The 14,765-nt window shown below is 30.7% G+C and overlaps 1 protein-coding gene across 16 annotated transcripts in view; it reads left to right on the plus strand.

Annotated features, from left to right (window-relative positions):
* The window catches only part of LOC129907662 (rho guanine nucleotide exchange factor 18), a 92,207-nt gene that overhangs the window by 4,411 nt on the left and 73,031 nt on the right, over positions 1-14,765 (plus strand). For all 16 annotated transcript variants that reach the window (XR_008771124.1, XR_008771125.1, XM_055983956.1 and 13 more), the window contains exon 2: positions 9,062-9,755. Coding sequence is in view for 14 of the 16 variants with exons in the window: in XM_055983956.1 (XP_055839931.1) it covers positions 9,713-9,755 (43 nt within the window). In the remaining 2 variants the exon portion in view is untranslated. The remainder of the gene's footprint in view (positions 1-9,061; positions 9,756-14,765) is intronic.

Raw genomic sequence — 14,765 nt, forward strand, 5'->3', positions numbered from 1 at the left:
ACCGTTTTCAACCTTTGTTTTGAAATATATCAATCTCACCTATAAGTCCTATAAGTTTAAAAAAAATTCCTTAAAAATAAAATATGACTCAAAAATACCAGTGCAAAATAGCTGTTTTTCAAAAATTTATATTTCAAAAATCATGGCCTTAGTACAAAATCTACTACATTCAACGCCTGTATTTTTTTATTTTATTTTCATTGGTATAACTCAAATATCTGTAAAAAAAAAATTCCCCTACTTATAATAACTAGGTACTTAGTCGAAGCTCTGCCATTTACATTGTTTTTAAAAACTTTTCGTTACTCAGTATTAAATTTGTTTTTAGAATTTTTTCAATACTTTTGGCATTTTCTCTCACAAATTTATCCAACGAATAAAATAAAAATCAATTTACTATGACTTACCGTTAAGAAAATAAGTTTTTTTTCCCATGTCATTTTACCCCTGTTTACACTATATAATGATTGAATTTTTAGAAATCCTTTCTCAGTGTTCACTTTTATGTTAAAATCCTGTAGTAGATTTTTTCTTCAGTTGGGCTTGGGGTTACATGACTTGTCTACTTGAGATGAAATTGCGAATCTATACCACACTGCTAACGAGAAGTGAAACGTTAAGAAGAGTCATGCTTTTTTTGTGCAGCCGGGATTCATTGTTTTATAAGACGTTATCACGTCAAAAATTTAATTCAGCCTCCTAAATTTAAAAAAGAATTAATTCCAGTTTTCGGGGTATCTTGCCCCATTGTGCGACAATGGCGAGTATAAGTATAGCAGTTGTGTAGTTCTTGTTTGTTGAGGAGCTGTTGGCTGCTGCTACGCAAAAAGCCATTGAGTTGGAAGTTCATCTGAGTGTGGGGACAGATATTTTATATATGGAAAGCCAAAAAAAAAAAAAAAAAAAACAACAACAAAATGTTAAAAAAGAAAAACTGAAAATCGGTAGATACTTTTACTTGGTTATTATTCTTGTTGGTCTACCCTATCAAACGTTTTTCTTTTTTGTAAATTTTGTATATTTCTTTTTTTTTTGTATTTAACTTTTACGCTCTTTAATAACGTGGAAGACAACGAGAACGACGACGTTATTTTTCATTTCCATTTTTTTTTTCTGTCTTTTCTTAGTTTTCTTCTTTTTTTTTGGTCTTATGTGTGTTGCTCGTTTTTCTTTTTTTTTTGGCAAAATGAGTTTTCAATTTGTAGAGACAAAAGTTACAACATAATTTTACAGAGAAACGTAACAGTAGGTTGGGGGTGGGAGGAGGTGGTTCGAATGGACTATGTATTAGATACTAGGTACTTTACCCCACTTTTGTTGTACTTTTGTTCGGTTTTGGGTTTTAGTGCAAAAAGATCAATTAAAATGGCTTTTTGGGAGTTGTTTTCAAAATGTTAATTTCAATATAATTTAAGTTAAGTAGATTTTTTTTTGTGTGGAAAATTTAATATGAAAACTGGTAGTTATCTATTTATTTTATTATCGAGTTCAATTTGAATATTCCGTGATTGTAGGTGGGGTTCTCTTTAGAAAAGAAAGAGTAAAAAAAACTTAGTCTTAAATATATTCTTCCAAAATTTCAAGAACGGAAAAGGTAGAATTGAATCCAGAAAATAATAATTTCTATTGCAATCGTTTGTCCACCAAATACAAAAATAAACTTTGCATTGAAAATTTTAAAATCCCCTAAAATCCCTTAAAATCACTTATTTTCAAAATTTCAAACTGCTGTTACCTCGAGAAAAATCATCGTTAGTCCAAGAAATAATTTAAATACAAAGGAGATGGGGCGTTTTTGGGCCATTAGCGTACATTAATGAGACTAGTCTCGAATTAAAGCTGGAGCTTAGCATATTCAATATATGAAGTTTTTTTTTAAATCGAAAGTCAGGGTCCTGAGATATAAGGCTCCAAAGTTCGTTCTGAAAACCATTTTCTGTCCCTTTTATATGCAAATATCATTAGAACTATAAGAGCTATATGTATGTTTTTGATGTCAAATGAAAGGTTGTTTTTGTGCCTTTTCAACAATATATAACACATACTACACATAAAAAAGAAACGGCGAAAAAATAAAGAAAAAGTAAAATATTAATGAAAAAGAGAGTAATCCTGAACAAGTTTAAGGTTGACCTGAAAAAACGACAAAAACAAAGGATGAGGCTTTGTTCCTGAAAGCCTCTGCAATAATAATCCGCTTTTACCAAAATCGAATTAGATATTTTTTCGAGACATCCCCGTAAAAGGGTTTTTTTTTGTGAAAAATTCATACCAAAGCAAGGCACGAGTACGATAACTTAGGCGCCGAGAATTGACAACGGCTATTTGTAGAGGTGTTCAATACAAATATTTTTTTTTACGGGAGGGGGGGGGGGTCAATGTCCCTCCCTTTAGGCGGGAGGGGCAATTTTCAAAAGAAATACTTGAAATCATAAAAAAAGTATTAAAAAACAACGGCAACACTTATACTTATCAATGATACTTTTTTCAAAAGCTAGAGTAGTACACTTGATTTTAATTTTTAAATCAAGACATTTCAATCAATCGTTTTTGAAATAATCGATTTCAAAATCAACATTTGGGAAAAATAAGATTAAAAAAATACATTGGATACTATTTTAGTCAAGTTTTTCAATGAGAAATTGATTGATGAGTAAATTGTCTCAATAATTTCTTAATCAAACACTAAATTTTTCACAAAATAACCCTTTTACGGGGATATCTCGAAAAAATATCTAATCCGATTTTGGTAAAAGCGGATTATTATTGCAGAGGCTTTCAGGAACAAAGCCTCATCCTTTGTTTTTGTCGTTTTTTCAGGTCAACCTTAAACTTGTTCAGGATTACTCTCTTTTTCATTAATATTTTACTTTTTCTTTATTTTTTCGCCGTTTCTTTTTTATGTGTAGTATGTGTTATATATTGTTGAAAAGGCACAAAAACAACCTTTCATTTGACATCAAAAACATACATATAGCTCTTATAGTTCTAATGATATTTGCATATAAAAGGGACAGAAAATGGTTTTCAGAACGAACTTTGGAGCCTTATATCTCAGGACCCTGACTTTCGATTTAAAAAAAAACTTCATATATTGAATATACTAAGCTCCAGCTTCAATTCGAGACTAGTCTCATTAATGTACGCTCATGGCCCAAGTCCCATATAATTTTGCCCCATCTCCTTTTCAAAATTCCCAACAAAGGTTACGCATACACCACAGTGACTTTCTTTGTTTACTCCAATTTAATCCCTGACTCAATAGTAAAACCATCTGCACTTTTTTTTGACCGTTTAATAACTGAAATTTATACGGTTGTAAAGTCTAAATTTTGACTTTCGGAATGACACAGAACTGCATAATTTGTTTTCTTTTTCATACTCAAAATTTAAATCATATAATCTTTTTTATCAAAAAACAAAACCGATTTTCATGAATCAAAACAGGGTTTAATGGTTTTTCTAATAGTTCCCATGGCTAAAACTGACCAAGCTTTCCAACACAACAAGAATTATCAAAATTGGTTCACTCAGTCCAAAGTTATGAGGTAACAAAAAAAAAAAAAAAAAAAAAAAATACAGACCTCCTCCTTTTTGGAAGTTGGTAAAAAATTAAAAAAAACACTAAAAATTGGCTTTGATGATTGACGTATCTATATCAATTTAAAGTTCTTATTTTTTATTTTCGATAAGATACGGCTTTAGTTTAAGTTCTAAAATGTTTGGAAAAATTTCATTTTTTGTTTTTTTTTTTTTTTAATTTGAGGACTTTTAAATTTTATAGTGCAATTTTTGTATTTTGAATATCTTCTAAAAGTAGGCTGGTAAATCGACGAATTTTGGTACATGTATAAGAACTCGAGGTGGATAAACGAAAGAAATTTAAATTTTTGAATTTTGAAAAAAAAAAAAAAAAAAATAAATAATTTTTGCGGAAAAAATTTTTTTTGTATGAGAGTTGTTAAAATTATTTTGTATGAGAGTTGTTATAAAAAATTGATTTTTGAATACCTCCTAAACGGAGGGTGGACACACCATGATTTTTGGTATATGCAAAGAACTCGGGGTGGACAAACGACAGCAGTTTAAAAAAATTGATTTTTGGGGATTTAAGGGGAATTTCAATTTTTCGGTGCAAAATTTTATTTTTGAATATCTCCCACACGGAGGGTGAAAAAACGATTGGTTATAGAAATCGTGGTAAACAAATTATTGTAATTGGTTTAATATGTCTATCTTAATTTGAGCGTTTTAGACGGGTATTCATTTTTCAGACATCCTGTATAAAATTTTTTGAAAGGGTGGGCAGACGAATTAAAAATTTTGAAGTGGTAGTTTTGGCTTCACGGAGCTCATCTTTCTAATTGCTATGTTTTATTAAATATAAACAATTGTTTGTAAATTAAAACAAAAATTTTAGTTCGTAACGTACTTCTGAAGAAACAAATGCATTTTTTTTTAACACGATTCATCAGGCAATCTGCTCTCGTTCTATTCTCTAAAGTGTTTCTTCTTTTATCATTACTCATTTTTCGTTTTTATAACAAAGAACAGAATATTAAATAAGAACAGATTATTAAATAAATCAAATTTAATTTTTATTTTGTTTATCTAAAGTCTAGACAGCTGAAGCGAAACAAAAAATTAAGAAAAACTAATAATCGATAGATTTAAAAAAAAAAAACAAAAAGAACTAGGTATAACAGATGTACAGCTGTGTTCAAAATAATAGTAGTGCCTGCAACAAAATAACATTTTTTATATTTACGGTGCTTCTACGGTTAAAAATTTAATTTCTTTGATGTCAAAGTTTGTAACGGTCAATTACTAATAAATGTATCGTAGTTTTAAAATGAAAAAGAAGGTGCTAAATAATTTTTCATTGACCTTTGGTTGTTCTTTCTAATTTGGCCTGTTCAAAATAATAGTAGTTAAAGCTATTTTTGAAGAATTTAAAAGGGGTTTATAACTTAGAATATTTATTTTTGCTTTAAAAGTAAGTACTCATATAATTTGAACAATTTTTCAACAAAAAACGATTTGTTTCGGTTTTAATCTATTTAAAGTTCGAAGAGCAAAACACTGTAGTTCGGATAACGGAAACTTATACGAAAGCTGCTTGAAGAAGGGAAAACCTACTTGGAAATTCAAGGTTATATTAGGATGGTCCCTTTACAATGGTAGTCAATGCAATAAACTCAACAAAAGACCCGAAACGCGCGGTAGAAAAAGAAAAAAGACCGTCGTAGATGACAGGCGTATTGTCCAGATGAGCAAAGTTGAGCCTTCTGCATCGTCGTTTCAAATCCAGAAGGCTTTAAGCCTGGATTGCAATGCAGTGAACATTCGGAGGCGACTGTTAGAGACTAATTTGTACGCTTGAAGTCCACGAAAAGTTCCGCGGAACATATTAAAAAGCGTATCCAGTTTGTAAAAACCACATAAACTGGTCAACGAAGTAATGGCGTAACATATTGTTTATTGATGAGAGCAAATTTGTCCTCTTTGGTGGTACTGGATCTCCACAATACGTCCGACGTCCACCCAATACGGAATATGTTCCAAAGTATACGAGGAAAACAGTTAAACAAGGAGGGTCGAAAATTTTAGTATTTTAACATATTTCTTAGTTAACAACGGAACTTTTCGTGGACTTCAAGCGTACAAATTTATCTCCAACAGTCGCCTCCGAATGTTTACTGCACTGCAATCCAGGCTTAAAGCCTTCTGGATTTGAAACGACGATGCAGAAGGCTCAACTTTGCTCATCTGGACAATACGCCTGTCATCTACGACGGTCTTTTTTCTTTTTCTACCGCGCGTTTCGGGTCTTTTGTTGAGTTTATTGCATTGACTACCATTGTAAAGGGACCATCCTAATATAACCTTGAATTTCCAAGTAGGTTTTCCCTTCTTCAAGCAGCTTTCGTATAAGTTTCCGTTATCCGAACTACAGTGTTTTGCTCTTCGAACTTTAAATAGATTAAAACCGAAACAAATCGTTTTTTGTTGAAAAATTGTTCAAATTATATGAGTACTTACTTTTAAAGCAAAAATAAATATTCTAAGTTATAAACCCCTTTTAAATTCTTCAAAAATAGCTTTAACTACTATTATTTTGAACAGGCCAAATTAGAAAGAACAACCAAAGGTCAATGAAAAATTATTTAGCACCTTCTTTTTCATTTTAAAACTACGATACATTTATTAGTAATTGACCGTTACAAACTTTGACATCAAAGAAATTAAATTTTTAACCGTAGAAGAACCGTAAATATAAAAAATGTTATTTTGTTGCAGGCACTACTATTATTTTGAACACAACTGTACATACGCAAAATAGGAAAATATATATTAATAAATGAAAGTTCTTTTTGGTCAAGAAATCTGTTCGCGGAAATAAAGTCTTAGCCAATTAATATTCTAAAATCAACAAATTCACTTAAGAGATGAGCTGAGTATTGAAAAACGTATGGAATTTTTGCATTTCTCTGTGTAATTTTTGATGGGATTTTTTCGGCACGAATCATCATCACACTACCCAAATAAATATCAATTCAATTCAATAAAAAAACAATTGATTTACTGTTCACATCATCAATCTTATGAATATTTTTCTACTGATTAAATACAAGCAAAAATATAGTCAAAATTTAACGTATGATCGTAATCGTATGCCGTAATTGGCCACAGTTTTGTTTTTGTAAACTTATTGTCCACATCTCGAGGGTCGGTACCGATTTTTTTTGTCAATGTCATCCACATCTCATTCATCGCAAGATTGCACTTTTTAAATTTAAATTACTAAGGAGATATTTAGATTTGTTTGTATGTCCTATTGGCTATTGCACAGTCGACACTAAATCTAGGACTATACGTTCAACAAAATCGGTCAACGCGTTAATGAGTACGACGACACTCGCACTGACACACAGAAAATGTTAGAGAGTAAATGTTAGGAATTGCAATCTAGGAAAAAATGTTGTTTGTCAACACTTCAAATTTTTTTTAGAGCAAATCCTTTTTGTTTTTAGGATGACTGACAAAATGAAAAATCGTCTTAAACGTTTAAATTGAGACTTGAACGTATTAACCCATTTACTACCACTGTACCGTACCCGCTTGGGTACAAAAAATTCATGGAATGTATCGCTTTACCGTTGACCCATCTCTCATTTGTTTTGATCAAATATTATTTTTGTGGGTCTCTGGACATGTTGACAACATATTGCAGTTCAGTTTATGACAGTAGAATGTTAAATGTAATTTTTTTCATTACTCGGCGTGAAGAACGATTTGCGTTTTCTTCGTTTTTTGGAGGTTGTTTTATATTTGTATATTTACTACCTAACAAATCAAATATTTTTTTATATATTTTTTTTTTTATTTTTTCCTAAAAACTTCGAAAATAGTTTTTATAAACAGGGAAAAGAGAAAAATAAAGTCAAAATTTCAGTAACCGATTTCAGTAACTTTGAAGTCAGGTGTACCCGTTTTGGTACAATGGGAAAATCTGTACATATTTTTTATTTTAGAATACATTTCAAATCAATGTAGAATGCCACATTTTATGCCTGTCTCATCTAAATGTGAGCGAAGAAAATATCCAAAATGGTGTCTTTGACCTAGAAGCATATAACAGTAGAGTATAAAGACCAGTAGGTTGAAAATTTGAACACTGATCCGTTCGACAGTGACTTCTCAGGTAGCACTGGACTAGTTAGTAGGGATGTTGCTTAGGAGACTGATGTTGATTTGTGAGTGATAACAACCTCAATCTTCAGATAATCTCAACCAAGCAGTTGTGTAAATGTGGGTGATTTGACAATAATTACTCGCAATAAGTTTGGCAATATAAATATGCGAACCAGATAGGAAAACATTCACTTCAAATTCGAAAAAACAAATGTCTAAAATGAGTCCTTTCATGCCAAAAACGTAGTAGGTTTGCAGACAAATAGGTACTTACGATTGATCAAATATTTCGGTCATCAATGCTCAGAACAGTCCAAAAGAGAAAACCTTATAAACCTGAATGTTTATTACTACTGGAATAAAATAAAAACTCTGAATAAGGAAAAATATCTCAAAAAAAGTAAAGGGGATATTTTCAACGGAAACATAGAATTATAGGCAATAGCGGATAATAAGGGTATGGACTGTCGAACTGCACCATCGTTCATCAATCTGCTTTACGTCGCGTCGGAGCTAACTTGTACACTGGTAAACTATTTGAATTGTTACAAAATCGCTGCCAGTTTCCAAGCACATTTGACTACATTTTAGTGAGTGGGTCGTTACATTTCAGAATGTGTTTCTTTTCTTTAAACCTACTAAGATTTTAAGCTTCCAACATTCAAAAAGTTTGCTCTAAAAAAATTTCAGATGAAAAATTAGAACCCGTATCTTCCTATTGTACCTGCTTGGGTACAGCTTAATAAACATATTAGTTAGGTACTTTTTTAAAAAAATTAAAAATATTTTTTTGTATTCCTATGACCGTATTTAGTAATGTTTTGTTACCAAAATTTTTGAATTTTTAGTTTTAAACGACTTTGGGAGTAAATGCGTTAAACATAAATTGCTATCGTTTGTTATTGAATACTTTGTTTGCGTTTCTAGAAATTTTTACATACCAAAGATTTTTTTTTTGAATATTTTGTTTACGTAGACACACGATGATTTCTGGTAAACAAACATGTGTTCATCACGGATAAGACTATTTCGGTTCATACACTTTGGGATTGCAGTTCTTACTTTATAAATCTATCTAGTACCCACCTAAATCTTGAATATTGACAATTTACATAATTACGTTTAACTTGTTAAGCTCTCTATGATAAAGTAACAATAAGAAATTTTCCAGGTAAAATTCACCAAAGCTTTAAATATATCCTGCAAATATACCTTTATCTTTAATGTGTAGGTACACAATATCCTTCTCCATTAAAACACATCTTGTAAAATTGTGTATTCTCCCTCACACGTTTTCCCTATTAGTGTTTTGAATTGAATTTAATTTTCTATTTAATTTTGTATTTTTTTTTTCTTCTACTTTCAGAGAGATAGAATGCGTTCCCAATTAAACTCAATTTGAGGCACACACAATTCAATTGATTGCTGTTGTATGTGCTGTAAATCGTGCGTGTGAATACTGAATACCAGAAAATAATGATGCTTCAGTTGTTTCACTCCTTATTGTCGTCGTTATCGTTGCATATTCTAATTGGGAAAACTCTTACAATATCGATATAACTTGTTGCTAAAAAAAAAAAAGATTAAATTATTCGTGTCGTAAAAATAAATTATAAAAAATTTATATTCTCTCGTTGTGTATCGTTGTCGTGGTTCTTTTTTTTGTATTTAAAACGATTAAATAGAGTTTCTCTCTATTACCGTCCTCGTCGTTATTTGTCCTCATCCTCATCATCAACCATTACCACCCTTCTTCATATCAACAATAACAGTCAACAGCACCGTGGTGCACGAGCAGTTCCAATAAATACAATTTTATTGTTGCATTTTACATGCATTTAAGTTTTTAATACGCGCAGATGAGAGAGAGGAATATTCAGCGCGCTATATTTTTGCTCAGTCAATTTTATTTAGTTGAATTTATAACATTCTCTAATAAATTTTGGAATTTAAAAATCAAATATATAAACCATAAAACTGCATTAATGTGGTCAAAAATAAATAGCAAAGATTTAATATGGATATAATTTCAACGGAACGATTAATGCCTTCATCAGGAGGTGAGTTATGTGTGCCTTTTGATATCATATTTTATTGAACAATTAACATATTTTATTGTTTTTTTTTTTTTTAGCTTAAATAGAGAAATAAATTCTAAAACTCGCGGGTACTTATTTGAATAGAATTAAATTTATTATATAGAATTGGTTATTTATGATATAAGCATAAAGCATACATATATTTTGTAATTACCAACCATTTTTCAGGGACAGTTTTTGGTTTAGAAAATTTTACCATAAAATTATGCAAATATAAAAAAAAAAAAAAAATACAATAGCAATGGGCTACTGTGAATTTTGAACAAGAAACAAGTTAATGCGATTTTTGTGGTTTCAAATTTCAATTATACTAAGCTGCAGTTCAATTGAACTGTTAAAAGTTCATGTGGGTTTTATATTATTTTAATTACGGTAGGTCGATGATGTACTACGTCATCTTTGATAATTTCTGACGTAATTTATTTTTTGATGAATTATTACTTTATTTGTAATTGGGGATAGAGCTGAAACAATGTTAAACCCACAGGATTTTTCTCTTCTGAAGTCCTGCTTCCAATGAGAACAATATTAGTGTTTTTTTTAGTTTTTTTTTTTTTTTAATCCACTTTGGGATTGCAATTGAAAGAAATGTTTTGGAATTTTGAAATTTTGTACCCTAGGTATGTGACATTTTCGTTTTGTTATAGCAGAAAAGAGGCGCAGGGACATAAGTCCCCGGGACACAAGTCCCGAATTTTTTTTTCGGGACTAATGTCCCGTTTTACTGGGTCACAAGTCCCGAATCCAATTCGGGAATTATGTCCCACCCTACTGAGACAGAAGTCCTGAATTTTTTAGTCGAAAATGGGACATAAGTCCCGAATAAAGTGAAAACTATTTTATATACATACATTTTTACTATTAATGTTCATATAGGTACTAATTAATCCATAACATTATTTTTTGGTGCCATGAAATACGCCCAAGTGAAATAAGGAAGTATTTCGCGAATTGATATAATTTTAATTTTCAAAAGAGAAATAAAGCCATTTTTCAACATTTGGCTTTCTCTTTCGCGTCAATTTATTTTCAAAAAAAAAATAAAAAAAAAGTGCCTCGTTTCGGTTTATTAAAGCGAAATAATACCATTATGATTTTTAAATCATTCTTACTTATCAAAGAATAAGTTTTATATAAAATTTGTCTTACTCCAGTTTGCTCCAAGGAAACAAAATATAACTCAAACTTCAAAGAGAATATTTTGCCAGTTTAATGTTTGTTCCAAAGATATGCTTGTGTTCTAACTCGATAAACGCGAAGCGGAAAAAAATTTCTCAGATTTGAATCTCTTTAATTTGCACAACCCAAACGCGGAGCGGAAAAAATTTTGCCCACGGGAGAATCCATTTTGAGGTGTGCAAATAAAAATTCGCGCGAATTTTTATTTGCACACCTCAAAATTTTAATTAGTAGGTATAGTTTTAGATTGCATTAGCAGAATCTCGCCCTAGTACACTCATAAGTATATTATTATTATGGATTTCCAAATTGAGGAATTTATGGAATGGATGTTACTATGAATGATTGAAAAGAGGCTTTTTAGATAATTTAATGGTCTTACATATTCAATTTTCTTGTGGTTACAACGGTAACATAACTTGTTTTTTTTTTTTTGTCTTCCTTTTGCCATTTAATCTGATACTGGTTAAATCATTTTCCACATGCATTTAATACAATTAGCCCACAAATTCAGTTATGTTACTTAGCTGGTTGATGAATTAACTCAGTGTTTATACAGCTCCAAGTTTCTGAATTTGATCTGAAAATTTAGAGAAGTATGAGAACAAATCGTCACATTTGAGATGTTTCATGTTGGATATTCGCCTGAAAAAAAAAAAACATTTCGTTCACTTTGAAATTAAAATTTCAGTTCGTCTTATTTCACTGATCGTGAACCTAAAATTCAAAATTTAATATAACAATCGGCACCTTTGAAGACTCATCACAAAATAATTAATATTTTATTGAACTTCGATTAACTCAAAACAATATTTAAGTGCGTTCACCTCAATTTAAAAAAAAAAATACCTTCACTAGGTGTGGGAGGAAACACGACAAATTTGCCAAAATCGTATTTTTAATTATATTTCTTTTGATGGATTGACGCAAGCTTTAGTTAATTATGCAAAATTTTGGTGTCCAAATATCAATGCATATGCCATACTATTCCCTAAAGCAGTTTCCTATGAGTCACATTACGAGCATGATTATAAGTGGTTTGAAGTGCGTTTTTTTTCTAACCATAGATAACTGTGGTTGTTTCGCATTTTTTGATTTATTGAGTTGTTTAAAAATCATTTGTTTATTGAGAAAAATACCATTTGAATTAATGAAACACGATCACATTTTTTTGTTTTGTAAAACAAAAGATTGACACATCAACAAACTCAATTAATATCTAGATTTGAGTTGAAAAAATTAACGAATCGTAATAGCAGGAGTTGAAAGATAATCTTGGATTCCGTTTACTGAAAGGCGATCAAATTAAAAAAAATATTACCTACTTCTTAAAAAATTAAGTTTTTTTTTAATTTAAATTTAATTTAATATTTTTTTAAAATAATTTATTAAATTTGTTTAGATGAGAAAGGCGGTTTTGTAATAACAAAAAAATAAAAATGATTTGAACACAACTGGACTAGATGTTTTAAATGCAAGAAAAAAACTTTTTTGTTTTTTAATTTCAATGAGATTTGATTTCAATGAAATTTGGTGAAAACGTAGGCACATTTTTGATTCTGAAGTTAGCTTAAATGTTTTTTAGACAATTCCAGGTGTATGGTGCACGATTTAAAGTTATTTTTTGTTGTTGACTCTAAATTAAAAATGTCAGGACCTAATTTCTTCTGAATTACTTTCTAAATTCTACTATTTTACGTCCGAATTGTACTGTTTTAAAGATTATGAGACAAATTCATAGTCGTTTTTAGACCCCAGTTTATCTAAGACTGGGGTTTATCCAATGTTATTTGAATAGGATAACCTCCAGTCTTTCTTAGAAGCAGCTTAGACAGTGTCTATGAATTGAATATGGCCCTATGTATTTTGATTTTTAATCCTGAACGCAACAAGAACACTTTGTACCGAATTTCACAAGAGACATGTCGGTTATTTTGATTTTGGTCTCTTTGAATTTGTTTTTAAAAAATTATCTTGAATTTATGTGTCGTATGTGCGATAGTTAACGACAGTGTTTTTCTGTAATTTGTAGTTTATTGGCTATCAACTTTTGAATGCTGCGCATTCGGCATAGCCTTATTTACGAATATAGGTACATTACTTCAATATTTTTGTCAATTTTTTTAGGAATCGGTTTAGAAAAGAATATAATCCTTTACCATTGAATTTAAAGGGTTCATACCTAAAGTCCAAATTGTTCAAATTTACAAAATTATCTTTTTTAATATTAGAAATGGTTTGTGTATAGCTTTGTAATACTGGCAGGGCAGCTGCTTGTGTAATCAATTTATATTAAGGGTTTTGAATGAACAACAACAACCTGTGTGTGTTACCACCAAGTTCATAGGCTGTTGATTCTAAAGTGAATGTAAAGAATGTATTTATTCGGCCAAAATTGTAATCATAAAAAGAATGATATGAGTATAGTAAATGCAAAAAAAATTGGAAATGAAATGTTACCATCTGAGTGCAAACCAACCCACACTTTTGAACACTACTATGAACTTATTCAAATCAAATTAAGTAAATTTCGATGTAGGGAGTTTATCGTGGGTTTATGCAATTCTTTATTCTAATTGAATTTAAATTTTGTATTTATATTTTTTTTTTCTTTCAAACGCGCTAAAATTAGATCAGACCAAGTGTGAAAACGTTAAATGAAATTTTTTTGTTTAAACAAAAAAAAATCAATTTGCCTAGTTTCTAATCCTTTTCAATTAAATTTAAATTAGGAAGTTGATACGGGGGTCAACATATAGTATCTACATTCTCGTACATCGTTTGATAAAGTCCAAGAGATTTTTTTTGTTTTTGCTTCTAGTTTCCAATTTCCACGAAAAGTTAATTGAATTCCACCATACTGGTTGGTGGCTGGTGCTTGGGTTGCTGCTTTCAAAATCCCATCAACCAGTTTGTTGACATTGGCGATGCACAATTTTCTACACCATATCGATTCTACACTAGATACTCGAATCTATGTATACGCGCCACCCTTAACATTTTCAGTTCAATCTTTTTTTTTTTGTTTTTGTTTCACATTTAATAGAGCAAATTAATTCTTCTCTTTTGCGTTTGCTTCGCACAAAGCAGTGAACCAATCCAATTCCATTCAGCACATCCCACATTCACAGAGTAGAAATTATAAAATGGAAACAGGAAGAAAAAAAATAATAAAACAATTTTTTATCAATTTTTTCGCTCTGTGTAAACAAATCGATTAACATGAAGAGTTTTTCGCTTTTCAATTTCGATTCGAATTTATATTGCGATTGCAAAGTGGGTGTTCTGCTGGTGCTTTTTGAATGGCACTCGCTGTACTTTGGGTCATTTGAGCGGATTAGGTCAACAGACCCTAGCACACTCGGATATTGAAATTTACATTACATGATACTGATACCTGATGATGTGATTCTGGTGTGTGGAAGAGACACCTTTTACGCAAGAACAACAACAACATTTGTTGACATCAACACTCACTTCCATCATCATCATCATCATTTCAATCCCCTTTATTCATTTCATTTCGTCGGTTTGTTTGTTTTTGTCTTGAACGCAAAATTGCATAACGAAAAATATTGAATTCAGCAAAAGTGAAAATTAAAAACAAAAAAAAAAAAATGTTTTAATGAAAATGAAACAAAAACAAGGAAACAACTCGATGATGATGATGATGACGCCGTTGTCGGTTGGTCGGCTCTATATACTACCACGAAGACCCACATCAAACAAAAGGTTTATAGCATTTCCCATCGCTCTTGCACCGCACATGCACGATTTCCTGGATATAACGCT

The sequence above is a fragment of the Episyrphus balteatus genome, chromosome 1 (assembly GCF_945859705.1).
Source record: "Episyrphus balteatus chromosome 1, idEpiBalt1.1, whole genome shotgun sequence".
NCBI classification, from domain to species: domain Eukaryota; kingdom Metazoa; phylum Arthropoda; class Insecta; order Diptera; family Syrphidae; genus Episyrphus; species Episyrphus balteatus.